Here is a 16,979-nt window from a genome sequence, read left to right as displayed (position 1 = left end):
ATATTTTGGTACCGGTACAGTATAGTACTGAATATGATTCATTAGTATTGCGGTACTATGCAATATGGTTGTACGATATACCGGTATTAGTAATCTTATCTAATATCTTTATTCTCATAAAAAATACTTAATTTTTTTACATGTCCGGTTATTTTACCTTATTTATGAGTCCCATTGTTTTTCTTTTCTTGGATTAATACAACTTTACAACTTAGCGCAGAGCTCAGATACGGATGTTTTGTTAGCTTAGCACAAAGTGTGGCCCAGGGACCATTTGTGGACAACTACTTTTTTAACAGCCCGCGACACATTCTAAATATATTACAGGGGGGAAAAAATTGAAAAGTGGAAAAAAAGAGCACACAGGTGAAATGTAATGAGAAAATGTTGACTCTTAAACACCATGCTGTTTCTTTTCTTTAAAACTAATTTCTAAAAAAAAAAATAATGAATCAAAATCTAATTTTTCATGATTTCATCTATTGAAGACTCCAATTACTTCACATCAAATATTCCTCTTTGAATTTTTTTTGGGGGGGGATACTGTATATTTGGTATGTTTTCCAGTAAAAATAAACTGTTTTCTATGACAAAAATGGCATAAAATTAAAAATAATAATTACAACCAACGGATTGATTTGAAGTTGATCTGGAGATTTCACCGTTTAAAGTAAAACAAAATAAAAAATTAAGTTAAAGTACCAATGATTGTCACACGCACACACTAGGTGTGGCGAAATTATTCTCTGCATTTGACCCATCACCCTTGATCACCCCCTGGGAGGTGAGGGGAGCAGCGGGCAGCAGCGGTGGCCGCGCCCGGGAATCATTTTTGGTGATTTAACCCCCAATTCCAACCCTTGATGCTGAGTGCCAAGCAGGGAGGTAATGGGTCCCATTTTAATAGTCTTTGGTATGACTCGGCCGGGGTTTGAACTCACAACCTACCGATCTCAGGGCGGACACTCTAACCACTAGGCCACTGAGTAGGTGATAAATATATGTGTGACTTATTTTTAAGTCCTTTTCGAACCCTGAAAATTTTAGTGGGATTTTTTTTTTAACTGTCATTGTTCAAAACATGATAATGTATTAAAATCAATGTAATAAATGATTTACCTAGTCAAGGCTCCAGATACTTCATATCAAATATTGCAATTTGAAAATATTTTTTTGGGGGAAGATACTGCTTATTTTTTTGTTTTGCCATAAAAAACAGGGTTTTCTCTAACAAGAGGCATAAAAAAATTTACCTTGTATTGACAGATCTAGATTGAGAGCACGTGTCAAACTTAAACATTGTTTGAGCTCGCCTGCCTCATCATTTTATGTGCTCAGCCAAATAATTTCGTTGTGGCCCGCAACATTTATGTGAGCTATAGAAAAGGCTGGAAAACAGCACTTTCTGGCTTACTGTATTAGTAATGTAGTACTTTTAAATTTGACTGACAAATGTATACTGCATATGTTCTACACTTGAATAATATTTGATCATGAGACAAGATGTTCCAAGCAATTTCTTTGGTTATCAAAAATGAATACTTCAATATTCGCTTACCAACTTGATTTATGATTTGAAAACAAGTTTTCCAATAATCTGTGAGTAAAAAGTTTAATTGAAAATAGTTAGTTTTGCAAATGTGTAAAGCTATTATTTGTTTATATTCATACTGTTACAAGCAGCCATCATTGCAATGTGGTCCTCGTAAATATACATAAATATATATATATGTGTGTGTGTATATGTATATATATAAATATATATATACCTATATTCAGTTGAATAGACTGCAAAGACAAGATATTTAACGTTCGAACTGGTAAACTTTGTTATTTTTTGCAAATATTAGCTCATTTAGAATTTGATGCCTGCAACATGTTTCAAAAAAGCTGGCACAAGTGGCAAAAAAGACTGAGAAAGTTGAGGAATGCTCATCAAACACTTATTTGGAACGTCCCACAGGTAGACAGGCTAATTGGGAACAGGTGGGTGCCATGATTGGGTATAAAAGCAGCTTCCATGAAATGCTCAGTCATTCACAAACAAGGATGGGGCGAGGGTCACCACTTTGTGAACAACTGTGTAAGCAAATTGTCGAACAGTTTAAGAACAACATTTCTCAACGAGCTATTGCAAGGAATTTAGGGATTTCACCATCTACGGTCCGTAATATCATCAAAAGGTTCAGAGAATCTGGAGAAATCACTGCACGTAAGCGGCAAGGCCGTGACTTTCAATCCTTCAGGCGGTACTGCATCAAAAAGCGACATCGGTGTGTAAAGGATATCACCACATGGGCTCAGGAACACTTAAAAAAAACACTGTCAGTAACTAAAGTTAGTCGCTACATCTGTAAGTGCAAGTTAAAACTCTTATCAACAACACCCAGAAACGCTGCTGACTTCGCTGGGCCTGAGCTCATCTGATGCAAAGTGGAAAAGTGTTTTTTGGTCTGACGAGTCCACATTTCAAATAGTTTTTGGAAACTGTGGACTTCGTGTCCTCCGCACCAAAGAGGAAAAGAACCAGGACTCTTATAGGTGCAAAGTTCAAAAGCCAGCATCTGTGATGGTATGGGGGTGTATTAGTGCCCAAGGCATGGGTAACTTACACATCTGTGAAGGCATCATTAATGCGGAAAGGTACATACAGGTTTTGGAGCAACGTATGTTGCCATACAATCAACGTTATCATGGACGCCCCTGCTTATTTCAGCAAGACAATGCCAAGTCACGTGTTACAACAAGAAAGAGTGCGGGTACTAGACTGGCCTGCCTGTAGTCCAGACCTGTCTCCCATTGAAAATGTGTGGCCCAATATGAAGCCTAAAACACGACAACGGAGACCCCGGACTGTTGAACAACTTAAGCTGTACATCAAGCAAGAATGGGAAAGAATTCCACCTGAAAAGCTTCTAAAATGTGTCTCCTCAGTTCCCAAACGTTTACTGAGTGATGTTAAAAGGAAAGGCCATGTAACACAGTGGTAAAAATGGCCCTGTGCCAACTTTTTTGCACTGTGTTGCTGCCATTAAATTCTAAGTTAATGATTATTTGCAAAAAAAAAAATTAAATATCTCAGTTTGAACATGAAATATCTTGTCTTTGCAGTCTATTCAATTGAATATAAGTTGAAAAGGATTTGAAAATCATTGTATTATGTTTTTATTTACGAATTACACAACATGCCAACTTTACTGGTTTTGTATGTATATATGAATATTTGTATGTATATATACGAATGTATATATATATATATATATATATATGTGTGTGTGTGTGTGTATATATATGTATGTATATATATACACGCTAGGTCAGGAAAAAAACACATATATCATCCCTACAAGCCTGTTTCGCAGATTTCCCTGCTCGTCAGGGGATTTGTTTTAGTTCGGTCAGGAAATAACACAAGAGCCTATATCATCCCTACAAGAATGTTTCGCAGGTGTCCCCTGAAGAGCAGGGAAAACCTGCGAAACAGGCTTGTAGGGATGATTAAATCTACTGACGAGCAGGGAAACATGCGAAACAGGCTTGTAGGGATGATATAGCCTCTTGTGTTTTTTCCTGACCTAACGTATATTCCACTCAACCCCGGTACTGAGCATTGTATAACGGATAAACCACAGAAACCTTGACTATATATATATATATATATATATATATATATATATATACAGTATATATATATATATATATATATATATATATATATATAATGTATGTATGTATATATGTGTATGTATATATATATGTGTGTGTGTGTATATATATATATATATATATATATATATATATATATATATATATATATATATATATGTGTGTGTGGACAAGGGCCTATTGACCTACATTTAATTGGTTTTAGCATCTTTAACGAATGAGGTAACGTGTCTGCCATCTGTGGAAAAAATGGTTTCATGTGTAAATAGGCTATACAAATTTTGCTTGAACTATATCTTTAAAATTAGAGCGCATGGGCCAGGCCATTGCTCACGTGTCAGCAGCCGGCTCGTCACCTGTCAGGAACAGGCGTTCCTTCATCAGACAACTCAGCACAAACATTACGTCATCACGGCCGCGCCTCGTCACATGACACTCGACTTGTACATGGGGGGAGCACACACTATATTCAATATAATAATCCATAATTGTGTATTAAAGAAGCATACATTGTACAAAAATACATAATTATAACAGTACGTTAGGAAATATGTATCTAATATCACACGACTGTTATCGAACATGTATTTACCATTTAACGACCACCCCCGCCCTTTGTTGAAAGTGGTATCGTCCGTTTAAAGGCGCTGGGGCTAACCAGACCGGATTAACCAGAGAACGACAACGTCACCCCTGGGCCAACTAGAATGTTTTTAGACAAACACGAGTGACGTCATAAATAAAACACCAAATATCCTGCGAAGTAAATCGACAAAGTTCGACCATGTCCACACCGGCCCGAAGGAGACTCATGAGGGATTTTAAACGGTGAGTTGCTCGGCTAACGCTGGGACAAGCTAGCGCTAGCTCGGTGCTAGTTAGTGGCATATCGCTATCGTCTCGCTATTATTCAAAAATAGAGCTACTATAACCGTAATTTTTAACGTAAAAAAGCACATTTCATTTTTAGAAAAGTGTCAGTGAAAGTAAGGTTTTAGTGGAGGTTACTATAGTAAAGCTAAACAACGCTTACTATTCAAAACTGTTAGCTTGTTAGCTACCGGCTTAGTTTCCGTAGCCAGCACTTATTACTCGCCACTGTCTTACTAGTTATTCTCAAATTGGAATTATTTTAAACTCCTTGTTAAACGTTCTGTAATATTTAGTTAGTGAACAGGTGAGAAACCGTGTCCATTGCTCATCATAGAACATTTTGTCTGTGGAACTGGCTAATTCTACTTTAAAAAAAAAAGTCGTAAACTTAATATGTATTAACTGTCTCGTACATTTCCCCCCAAAATTTCAATCCAATCCACTCCACTTTATTTATATAGGACGTTTAAACAACAAAAATGTCTCCAAAGTGCTGCACAAATATATTAAAATCAACATTCAAATACTGTCCTTAGCTCCAAGAATGACTGAATAAAACCAAAAAATAAATAAATAGAAATACACATTTTAAAACACGGAGGACCACACAACTCACGTAGTGTTAAAAGCCAGAGAATAAACCCACCATAAACTTAAGATGTACCGTATTTTTCAGACTATAAGTCGCAGTTTTTTTCATAGTTTGGCCAGGGGTGCGACTTATACTCAGGAGCGACTTATGTGTGAAATTATTAACATATTATCGTAAAATATCAAATAATATTATTTAGCTCATTCACGTAAGAGACTAGACGTATAAGATTTCATGGGATTTAGCGATTAGGAGTGACAGATTGTTTGGTAAACGTATAGCATGTTCTATATGTTATAGTTATTTGAATGACTCTTACCATAATATGTTACGTTAACATACCAGGCACGTTCTCAGTTGGTTATTTATACGTCATATAACGTACACTTATTCAGCCTGTTGTTCACTATTCTTTATTTATTTTAAATTGCCTTTCAAATGTCTATTCTTGGTGTTGGTTTTATCAAATAAATTTCCCCCAAAAATTCGACTTATACTTCAGTGCGACTTAGGTTTTTGTCCTTCTTTATTATGCATTTTCGGCCGGTGCGACTTATACTCCGAAAAATACAGTATTAACTATGTCTCTTACATTTTCCCCCAAAATATCAATCCAATCCACTCCACTTTATTTATATAGCACATTTAAACAGCAAAAATGTTTCCAAAGTGCTGCACAAAAATAATAAAAACAAGATTAAAATACTATCCTTAGCTCCAAGAATGACTTAATAAAAACAAAATAAGTAAATATTAAACCAATATAAAATAAATGTGAATAAAACGATTTTAAAGTGTAAAACCAATTAAAACAATAAATAGAAATACACATTTTAAAACACAGAGGACCACACAACTCATGTAGCTTTAAAAGCCAGAGAATAAAAGTGGGTCTTAAGGTTTTATATGCCACTCACTAGCCAGATTTTAAGAGTAAGACTAACTACTAAGACAAATCTAAATATATGTTAAAAGTATCCTAACAATGCAAGTTTTTTCTCATTAGGCTACAAGAGGACCCCCCAGCTGGTGTCAGTGGCGCCCCATCTGAAAACAACATTATGGTGTGGAACGCAGTTATTTTTGGGTAAGCCATAATCTGCAATTTCAAATCAAATAATGACATTGTCAGCACACTAACATAACATCTATTTGTCTCAGCCCTGAAGGAACTCCGTTTGAAGATGGTAGGTATTTTATTTCTTTGTCTTATGATAATGACACTGTTGGGCAAGGGATGGGCGATGTGGTTGAAAAATGTATCACAACATAAGTGTTTTATACCAGTAGATATGGTAATTATGGATATTTTCTATGACCAATGGAAAATAGGGACCAGTAAAACATATTTATTTAAGATGTAAACTTCCTCTGATTATTATGCCCTCCGTTATCAAAGCAAAAAGGAAAATAAATATCAACACAACCATGGAAAAGACTCAAACATTTAGTGTAAAGGAAATTCTAAAATCGCATTGAACACTTAAAGTACGCGTTAAGTGTTGAAAAACTTATTCGGGTGTTACCATTTAGTGGTCAATTGTACGAAATATGTACTGTACTGTGCAATCTAGTAATAAGTCTCAATCAATCAATAGTTGAGTGGAAAAACAAGTTGACTTTATATGCTTATTTGTGTTTCATTGAATCATATCCAATTGTGTTTGCAATCCGCAAAGTATGTGGAAATACCGTTTAAACATCACAAAATGACACAAATTCAGTCAGCCATTTTGAATATTCCGCATAGAATACCTTCGGCGATAGACCTCACGGTAGTAACGATTCTGCACTCTGACCATGTTATCAGATCAGTCATAATAGAAGTACACTAAAATTGGAAAGAGATGTGGTGTTTATCACTCACAATTCCTACGTAAGACAAGAACACACATGCTTTGCTTTTTTATGCAATGAAAGTCGTAAATAAATAGCTAACAATTGAGTTATCAGATTGAAGTTCCTCTGTTGCGTTCATTATACTCCATTTACAATACTCCATTTACATGTCATGACTTAAAAAATATTATTGTATTCATACAGTCTTCAACTTTACTTCCTACCTGTTGTTTTCCTTATACCCGAATAGGGAACAGACGAGGGTTGAAAATATAAACTTAAGGACTACAGTCCGTTTGAAAAGATCCAAAAAACTGCCATACAGTCGAGGTGACTTTTCCTTTTGCAGCACTCATTTTTACTTTCTCTTCTCACTCCTTGCAGAGAATCAACAGCAAGATGGCGCAATCAAACCTTTGATAGTTGATACTGTTTCGTGATTGGTTGTTAGTATGTCCCTTCCATTTCTCAGTGACTACTTCCTGTTTAGCAAGGTTACCAGAGCGGGAGTGCCTTTGCATGAACCTACCTTCATAACTTCCGGTTTCTTCCCACCCAAAAAATATATGTAGTTGTCTTACATTTGATCAAACACATTTTTATTGATCAATATATATCGCAATAGACACATAAAAGATATCAACATTTAAAATGGTTCGATACAACATTCGATACGTGTTTATATTTTTAACAGGAAACGGGAAGTGTCACTGAGCAATGGGAGTGACAGGCTAACAGTCAATCAGGTAACAATATCAACTACCAAGTTTGTTTACACCGTCTTTCTGTCTCGCTGTGGATTTTCTGCATGTAGTGACAAGAGAAACTAATATTTTGATACATCAGCCCAATAACAGAAACGTGTCTTTAGTTTTGTTGGTTTTAATGCAGATGGTGCGGCAACATTCTGACCCTTCCAATGTGTCGTCTAATGAGCAGCTTCCCATACCACTCTGTGTAGCCCTGTGATTGACTATTCATTAAATGACCAGTAATTAGTGTTCTGTTTTGCTCACAGGTACTTTTAAACTCATTGTAGAGTTCACAGAAGAATACCCCAACAAGCCTCCCACAGTACGATTTGTGTCAAAGATGTTTCATCCTAATGGTAGGACTCTCGCTCTTGTCTGCATCGCTCACATGTGTTCAAAGGGTCGCTCAAAATGTCTTAAAGTAAAGAGAATAAAGTTGAAATATTGCAAGAAAGTTTGTCATTTTATAAGAAGCAAGAATCAAATGATGGTTGTAATATTTAAACAAATGATTGTGTGGGGATCAAGTAGAAATATCACAGAAAAAGATCATTCTAAAAGAATAAAGTCATGATATTGTGGTAAAAATGAATATTGGTATAATGAATAAAGCAAAATATGTTCTAGACCAAAAATCACTTCATATTCTCTACTGCTCGCTAGTGTTACCATATCTGAGTTATTGTGTAGAAATATGGGGAAATAACTACAAAAGTACACTTCATTCACTAACTGTGTTACAAAAAAGATCAGTTAGAATAATACATAATGTTGGATATAGAGAACATACAAACCCTTTATTTATTGAATCAAAAATTCTGAAATTCCACGACAGTGTATTTGCAAACAGCTAAAATTATACACAAAGCAAACTATAACCTGCTACCCAAGAATATACAACAATTCTTCTCAAAAAAAGAGGAGAAATATAATCTTAGACGAAAAATGTAATTTAAAACATTTGTATGCACGTACAAGACTTAAGACCTTCAGTATATCAGTATGTGGAATTAAATTATGGAATGGATTAAGCAAAGAAGTCAAACAATGTACTACTATGATGCACTTCAAGAAAATTATAAAGTGTTTACAAAGTAAAAAGAAGAACCACCATGATAAACATTCGGAATTTATTTCATTCATCCGTTCATTTTCAAAATATTCTTACTCATCTCACCATATGAAATATAACTTACTTCACCAAGTATTATTTATTTATTTTTATTGTGATTACTTATCGAGTATATTGTGAATAAATTGAGAACAGGAAGTGAACAAAAGTTTTAGCAACTGTTATGTAAAAGAAAAGGGGTAGGATTAAATAAGCTCTGCTTCTTCCTACTCCTTTTCGAACATGTTGAAAAGGGAAACGGGAAATTGTGATGTCATGTTGTATGCATGCATGTTCCAAATAAAGTTCTCAAAAATTTTTAATTTTGTGAAAAATTTACTAATACAAAAAGTGACAACTGTATGATAATTTTGTAGTAATATCACCCCAAAAAATGCAATCTTAGTATTCCACGAGTATTAGATCATAATACTGGAAGAAAATGTCATAACTAAGGGAATAATGTTAAAATATAAAGAGACAAACATTTTAGTTTTAAAATGTAGTGGTAATATTTAGGGCTGCAATGATTAAATCAATTAATTTGACGAGAAAAAAGTTCTTCCTTATTTTCTGTTACTTCGATTAATCACTTTAGTGTAACTAATAAAACTGATCAAATCCAGACTGCATGGGATACCCAGAATTTTAAATATGTGGACACTGTTTCTGCACATCGGCTGCAATAGAGCGCACATGAGAGCTGTGGTGTGTTGTGGCCGTGATCTGTGTGGTGGCAAATAGCGCACTTTTCAAAATATTTATTCATGCACACATGTTAAAAGTGCTATTTCAATGTTTTTGATGTACATTTATTAGAAAGGACTAACATTGTAACTATTTTCTGTGTTTTATCCGTTTAATCAAACTAATCAATAGATTAGTCGATTACTTAAATATTTGATACCTGCAGCCCTAGTATTACAAACAAAAGTGGGATATTATGAGGGAGAAAAAGGCCATTATCAGATAAGGATTATGTATATTATCAGAAAAAAATTGCACAAAAGTTTTAATATTGTAAGGATAGAAAATAGGTTTCATTTCACTAATTATTCAAACCATGTAAGAGACAAATGTAGTTTTACAAGAATAAAATTATATCACGATAAAAAACAAGTTGTAGTTTTACCAGAATACAGCAGGATTGGGTATTATTTTTGATATTATCTGATACAGTACCAAACTGATACTTTTCTAAGGGTGCCAGTGCTAAACAATGCCTGGACCAGTATTAAAAAGGAAAATATAAACATTTTGTTCAAAAACAATACTTTATTTTTACTGGATTTTGTTACATGCAAGTTGAACAGAATAGTAATTTAAATGCTTCAATAATACACATAAAACAATTAAGTTAGTAAATCCACAACCAGTTAATTAATAATAATTATCAGTGCAAAACCAGCTGCACTTAAAGAACAGAGGAATTTGAGCAGAATTTGATCGTTGATACACAATTGTAGCGATGTTAGACTAGCATTCGAAGTGCGTTTGCTATTTCATCCTCTGTGTTTTAATCGAACAAAATTAAGTTGCTTATAGTTACTTGTGCTATATTAACTTTAAGCACTGGTTAGCATGATGAAACTCACCCTCGTCTGTGCAGGTAGAAAAACTACATCGGACGTAACACCATCACAACAGTCGACTCGGATATAACTAGACCTCATTTCAGTGCCACTAAAATTAAATCGGCATCCAAATGAGGCACCCATATCGACTTTTTTTCTCTTCATATTTTGTTTTAACATTAACAACATGCTTTTGATGCACTGTTTTCTTTTTTGATGTGGATGTTTCATTGTGCACAGTTTATGCAGATGGTAGTATTTGTTTGGACATCCTGCAGAACCGTTGGAGTCCTACTTATGACGTGTCTTCTATTCTTACCTCCATCCAGGTAAATAAATCAATTATGAGTTAAATATCTGCTCTGTCTTCAAGTAAAAATATCATTTTCTTTCTTCCTTCCTAGTCTTTGCTGGACGAGCCAAACCCCAACAGTCCAGCCAACAGCCAGGCCGCACAGCTTTACCAGGAAAACAAGCGCGAGTACGAGAAGAGAGTTTCCGCCATCGTAGAACGAAGTTGGCGAGACAGTTGACCTGGCTGACCTCACCCAGCCAAATCGGTGTGTGTGTGTGTGCGCGCGCGCTCAAAAAGTCAGCCTCTTAAATCTACTTACTTTTTTTGTTTTTAAGATTTTTATGCACTTTACCTTTTACTTCCCTTCATAGATCTGCCTGCCAAGAGGGAATTTGTTTTTATATCTTATATTTTAGCCTTGATTCTTGCCTTATTTGTGGGCTCCAGCTTTACTTTATCATGCTTAATGTCCTGGGTGCTTCATAGATGATGTCATCCCCCCCTCCCCTCCTGAGCATTATGGACTCCAAAAATTGTTACACCATGTTTTTCGTTGGTTTTTTTTGCATGCGCGACCTGTTGGACATCCATACCTCCTTTCTTAAAATACTTGTGTATATAAGAAACCTGCATCTGAATATATATGTACAGATTTTGCACTGGCTGTCTCCCATGTCATTATTTTCAGCACATGTAAATAAAAAAGAGAAGGAAAAACAGTGTAGGCACATTTATACGTGGTATACTGCAAGTTAAAATAGAAGGATACTCTAATGTCACGTTGAAACGCCTAAATGTAGCCTCAAACAATCCTGTGTTGTTACGTAACATTTTAACAACCATTTAGAGGTGTCAGATAGGGTACAGTAGTTTATGGTGGTTGAGTGTAAGGCAGCTGCATACAAAAAATATGTATTTTTAACTTTTTCAGCCAAATAGACTGAAAAAAGTAGATGCTCCCCAAGTTTACTACATATTCATTCATCTTTCAAGCTAACAATCATTGTACGCAAGGCCAACTAGTTGCCATATATCGAATGAACAATCTCCACTACAGTATATGTGTGTGTGTGTGTGTGTATGTATATACAGTCGCGATCAAAAGTTTACATACACTTGTAAAGAACATAATGTCATGGCTGTCTTGAGTTTCCAATCATTTCTACAACTCTTATAGTTTTGTGATAGAGTGATTGGAGCACATACTTGTTGGTCACAAAAAACATTCATGAAGTTTGGTTCTTTTATGAATTTATTATGGGTCTACTGGAAATGTGACCAAATCCGTTGGGTGAAAAGTATACATACAGCAATGTTAATATTTGGTTACATGTGCCTTGGCAAGTTTCACTGCAATAAGGCGCTTTTGGTAGCCATCCACAAGCTTCTGGTTGAATTGTTGACCACTCCTCTTGACAAAATTGGTGCAGTTCAGCTAAATTTGTTGGTTTTCTGAAATAGACTTGTTTCTTCAGCATTGTCCACACGTTTAAGTCAGGACTTTGGGAAGGCCATTCTAAAACCTTAATTCTAGCCTGATTTAGCCATTCCATTACCACTTTTTACGTGTGTTTGGGGTCATTGTCCTGTTGGAACACCCAACTGTGCCCAAGACCCAACCTCCGGGCTGATGATTTTAGGTTGTCCTGAAGAATTTGGAGGTAATCCTCCTTTTTCATTGTCCCATTGACTCTCTGTAAAGCACCAGTTCCATTGGCAGCAAAACAGGCCCAGATCATAATACTACCACCACCATGCTTGACGGTGGGAATGGTGTTCCTGGGATTAAAGGCCTCACCTTTTCTCTTCCAGACATATTGCTGGGTATTGTGGCCAAACCGCTCAATTTTTGTTTCATCTGACATCACATAAGACCTTCTGGAGGAAAGTTCTGTGTTCAGATGAAACAAAAGTTGAGCTGTTTGGCCACAATACCCAGCAATATGTTTGGAGGAGAAAAAGTGAGGCCTTTAATCCCAGGAACACCATTCCTACCGTCAAGCATGGTGGTGGTAGTATTATGATCTGGGCCTGTTTTCATGCCAATGGAACTGGTGCTTTCAATGGGACAATGAAAAAGGAGGATTACCTCTAGATTCTTCAGGACAACCTAAAATCATCAGCCCGGGGGTTGGGTCTTGGGCGCAGTTGGGTGTTCCAACAGGACAATGACCCCAAACACACGTCAAAAGTGGTAAAGGAATGGCTAAATCAGACTAGAAGGAAGGTTTTAGAATGGCCTTCCCAAAGTCCTGACTTAAAGGTGTGGACAATGCTGAAGAAACAAGTCCATGTCAGGAAACCAACACATTTAGCTGAACTGCACCAATTTTGTCAAGAGGAGTGGTCAAAAATTCAAGCAGAAGCTTGTGGATGGCTACCAAAAGCGCCTTATTGCAGTGAAACTTGTCAAGGGACATGTAACCAAATATTAACATTGCTGTATGTATACTTTTGACCCAGCAGATTTACTCACATTTCCAGTAGACCCATAATAAATTCATAAAAGAACCAAACTTCATGAATGTTTTTTGTGACCAACAAGTATGTGCTTCAATCACTCTATCACAAAAAAATAAGAGTTGTAGAAATGATTGGAAATTCAAGACAGCCATGACATTATGTTCTTTACAAGTGTATGTAAACTTTTGATCCCAAGAAACCAGGAAAAAATCCAAATGGACAAGATGTCAAAGAGGTAGACCAGTTCACCTACTTCGGAGCCACAGTCTGTAAAGAGGGAGGCGGCATGAAGGACCTGAAGAATAGACTGTCGAAAGTGAGAGGCGCATTCATCAGACTTGAAAAGACCTGGAGCTCCGACAGCATCACACGAAGAACACAACTAAATCTGTACAAGACACTAGTGGTACCAGTATTGCTGTACGGGGGTGAAACCTGGAAAATGAACAGATGAGATAACAGGGCGGTTGATGTATTCCATAACAAATGCCTACCAAGAAGACTCAGAATCTGCTGGCAAGATCACATCAGTACTGAAGAACTGCTGGAAAGAGCGAATATGAAGCCACTCAGTGAGGATGTAAAGCTACGAAGATGGAAGATGATTGGACACACACTACGGCAGGACCACAACAACAATTGCAACATAGCCATGACCTGGGCACCAGAGGGGGGAAGAACAAAGACCACCTGAAGGCGTACTGTTGAGAAAGAAAGGAAGGATGGAACTCATGGTCTGAGAGGAGGACTGCAGTAGTCGATCGTGAGAAGTGGAGAAGCTCTGTGAGGGCCTTATGTGCCACGAGGACGCCTTGTGGTTAGAGTGTCCACCCTGAGATCAGTAGGTCGTGAGTTCAAACCCCGGCCGAGTCATACCAAAGACTATAAAAATGGGACCCATTACCACTCAGCATCAAGGGTTGGAATTGGGGGTTAAATCACCAAAATGATTCCCGGGCGCGGCCACCGCTGCTGCTCACTGCTCCCTTCACCTCCCAGGGGGTGAACAAGGGGATGGGTCAAATGCAGAGGACAAAATTCACCACACCTGGTGTGTGTGTGACAATAATTGGTACTTTGATTATTAAACAGGTAAAACATATATATGTATACAGTGGGCATGGAAAGTATTCAGACCACTTTACATTTTTCACTCTCTGTGAATTAGTGAATTATATTTATATAGCGCTTTTCTCCAGTGACTCAAAGCGCTTCACATAGTAAAAGTCATTATCTAAGTTACGAACCCTGGCCGAGTCATACCAAAGACTATAAAAATGGGACCCATTACCTCCGTGTTTGGCACTCAGTATCAAGGGTTGGAATTGGAGGGGGGGTAAATCACCCAAAAATTATTCCTGAGCACGGCCATCGCTGCTGCTCACTGCTCCCCTCACCTCCCAGTGGGTGGAACAAGGGGGTGGGTCAAAATACGGAGGACAAATTTCACCACACCTAGTGTGTGTGTGACTATCAGTGGTACTTTAACTTGAACTTAACATTTAAACCAGTGTGTGTGTGTGGCACTGGGAGGAGGAGGTGGGTAAAGTATCTTGCCCAAGGACACAACTGCAGTGACTAGGATGGCGGAGATGGGGATCGAACCTGGAACCTTCAAGTTGCTGGCACGGTCGCTCTAATCAAATAAATTAATTTTATTTCTCATTATTTTACATTCAGCCTCCCATCTTGACAGAAAAAAACAAATGTAGAATTTTTTTGGAAAAAAAAAACTCCCTGAAATATCACATGGTCCTATTCTGTGACACTCATATTTAACTCACATGCTGTCCATTTCTTCTGACCCGCCTTGAGATGGTTCTGCTCATTCATTAGAGTCCAGCTGTGTTTAATTAAACTGAGTGTACTTGATTAGGAAAGTCACACACCTGTCTATATAAGATTTTACAGCTCACAGTGCAAATGAGAATCATGAGGTCGAAGGAACTGCCCCAAGGAGCTCAGAGACAGAATTGCGGCAAGGCTCAGATCTGGCCAAGGTTACTAAAGAATTTCTACAGCACTCAAGGTTCCTTCATAATCCTCAAATGGAAAACATTTGGGACAACCTAGACCTGGCCGTCCAGCCAAACTGAGCAATTGTTGGAGAAGAGCCTTGGTGAGAGACGTAAAGAAGAACCCAAAGATCACTGTGGCTGAGCTCAGGAGATGGGAGAAAGTTCCACAAAGTCGACTATGACTGCAGCCCTCCACCAGTCGGGGTTTTATGGCAGATTGGTCCAACAGAAGCCTCTCCTCAGTGCGAGAGATAAGAAAGTCTGCATCAAGTTCGCCAAGAAACACATGAAGGACTCCCAGACTGTGAGAAATAAGATTCTCTGGTCTGATGAGACCAAGATTGAACTTTTTGGTGTTAATTCTAAACGGTATGTGTGAAGAAAACCAGGCACTGCTCATCACCTGCCCAATACAATCCCAACAGCATCATGATATGGGGGTGTCTGTCAGCTGCAGGGACAGGACGATTGGTTGCAATTGAAGGAAAGATGAATGCGGCCAAGTACAGAGATATCCTGGAAGAGAACTTCTTCCGGAGTGCTCAGGACCTCAGACTTGGCCAAAGGTTCACCTTCCGACAAGACAATGACCTTAAACACACAAGTGAAATAACATAGGAGTGGCTTCGGAACAACTCTGACTATTCTGACCTAAATCCAATTGAGCATCTCTGGAGAGAACTGACAATGGCTGTCCACCAACATTCACCATCCAACCTGACAAAACTGGAGAGGATCTGCAAGAAAGAATGTCAAAGGTTTCCCAAATCCAGGTGTGAAAAACCTCTTGCATGCTTCCCAAGACTCGTGGCTGTACTAGCTCAGAAATGTGCTTCAACTCAAAACTTATGACCTATGACTTATGACATTTTTATTTATTAAATTTGCCCCCCAAAAAAAATCTACATTAGTTTTTTCCCTGAAAATGGGATGCTATGTGTGCATTAATGAGAAATAAAATTAACTTTATTTTTTAGCAAATGGCTGCAATGAACCAGAGCGAAAAATTCAAAGGGGTGTGAATACTTAAAATTGTTTGTTGTATGTATGATAAGGGGCTTAACTCCTCACTGTGCTGCTCTAGGCTTAAAATTGCTCTTTGGCCCTTTTTACTTTGGCCCTTGGAGGCAAAAAGTTAGGACACCCCTGATATAGACCAATACATTTTTCAATACCCTCAATGACGCCGCAGTACTTTTTTGTTTAGTAGCTTCAATCATTCATAATGGTCTGATGCAGTTGCAGATGTTTACATTTGCCACAGGCTCATAGAAATGAGCTGCTGGCCATAATTGGCCCTCTGGCTGGAAATTCTTCAAATTAACTCACATATTTGACCATACTGACAAAAAAAATGTCAGCGTTTTTAAGGCTGCTGTGAAAATACTGCATCAATATTATTTTCCATTTTAAACAAGTCAATCTTTTGAAAGTACAGCCTGAAATATGTATCGAGTATTACATTTTTTTAGTTGAATGTTTAACCCATTAAAAGCCATGGCAGTTTTTTTTTTGTGAAGCTCAACTGAAAACACTTTTTACCCCACACACTAGTATCTAAAACCTTCACACACTTCTATTTAGGCAACAAGGCACTCTTGCAGAAAACTGTAAAAAGTAGCACCACCTAGTGGACACATTTAAAAAGAAAAGGTCAGTAGACGAAATTGAATTGTCATCTAATTGTTCTTTGCCGTTTGGATAAGGACCCTTTTAAGGGACAGGCAATTGTTCTAAAAATAAAACATCCTGTAGCAAATCTCACATTTTTGTACCATGAATTGATTAACGTAGAC

The 16,979-nt window shown here is 37.3% G+C and overlaps 1 protein-coding gene across 2 annotated transcripts; it reads left to right on the top strand.

Moving 5' to 3' along the window:
- Nucleotides 1-4,303: 4,303 nt before the first annotated feature.
- ube2al (ubiquitin conjugating enzyme E2 A, like) lies at nucleotides 4,304-11,361 on the top strand. 2 transcript variants are annotated; one of them, XM_061971116.1, is made up of 7 exons: nucleotides 4,304-4,494; nucleotides 6,138-6,218; nucleotides 6,293-6,318; nucleotides 7,989-8,078; nucleotides 10,648-10,736; nucleotides 10,812-10,967; nucleotides 11,074-11,361. In XM_061971116.1, the coding sequence occupies exons 1-6, from the start codon at nucleotides 4,451-4,453 to the stop codon at nucleotides 10,938-10,940; spliced, it is 459 nt and encodes a 152-aa protein (XP_061827100.1). In that variant the 5' UTR covers nucleotides 4,304-4,450; the 3' UTR covers nucleotides 10,941-10,967; nucleotides 11,074-11,361. The 2 variants fall into 2 exon arrangements, with proteins under 2 accessions (XP_061827100.1, XP_061827099.1); XM_061971115.1 differs by having other exon boundaries at nucleotides 10,812-11,361.
- Nucleotides 11,362-16,979: the final 5,618 nt, after the last annotated feature.

Source organism: Nerophis lumbriciformis, linkage group LG13 (assembly GCF_033978685.3).
Source record: "Nerophis lumbriciformis linkage group LG13, RoL_Nlum_v2.1, whole genome shotgun sequence".
Lineage (NCBI taxonomy): Eukaryota > Metazoa > Chordata > Actinopteri > Syngnathiformes > Syngnathidae > Nerophis > Nerophis lumbriciformis.
This window is presented reverse-complemented; position numbering and strand designations above follow the sequence as displayed.

Coding starts and splice junctions, on each gene's coding strand:
- ube2al (XM_061971116.1), top strand. CDS start 4,451: ATGTCCACACCGGCCCGAAGGAGACTCATGAGGGATTTTAAACG. Junction 6,219..6,292: donor TGGAACGCAGTTATTTTTGG/GTAAGCCATAAT, acceptor TATTTGTCTCAG/CCCTGAAGGAACTCCGTTTG. Junction 6,319..7,988: donor AGGAACTCCGTTTGAAGATG/GTAGGTATTTTA, acceptor TTTTGCTCACAG/GTACTTTTAAACTCATTGTA.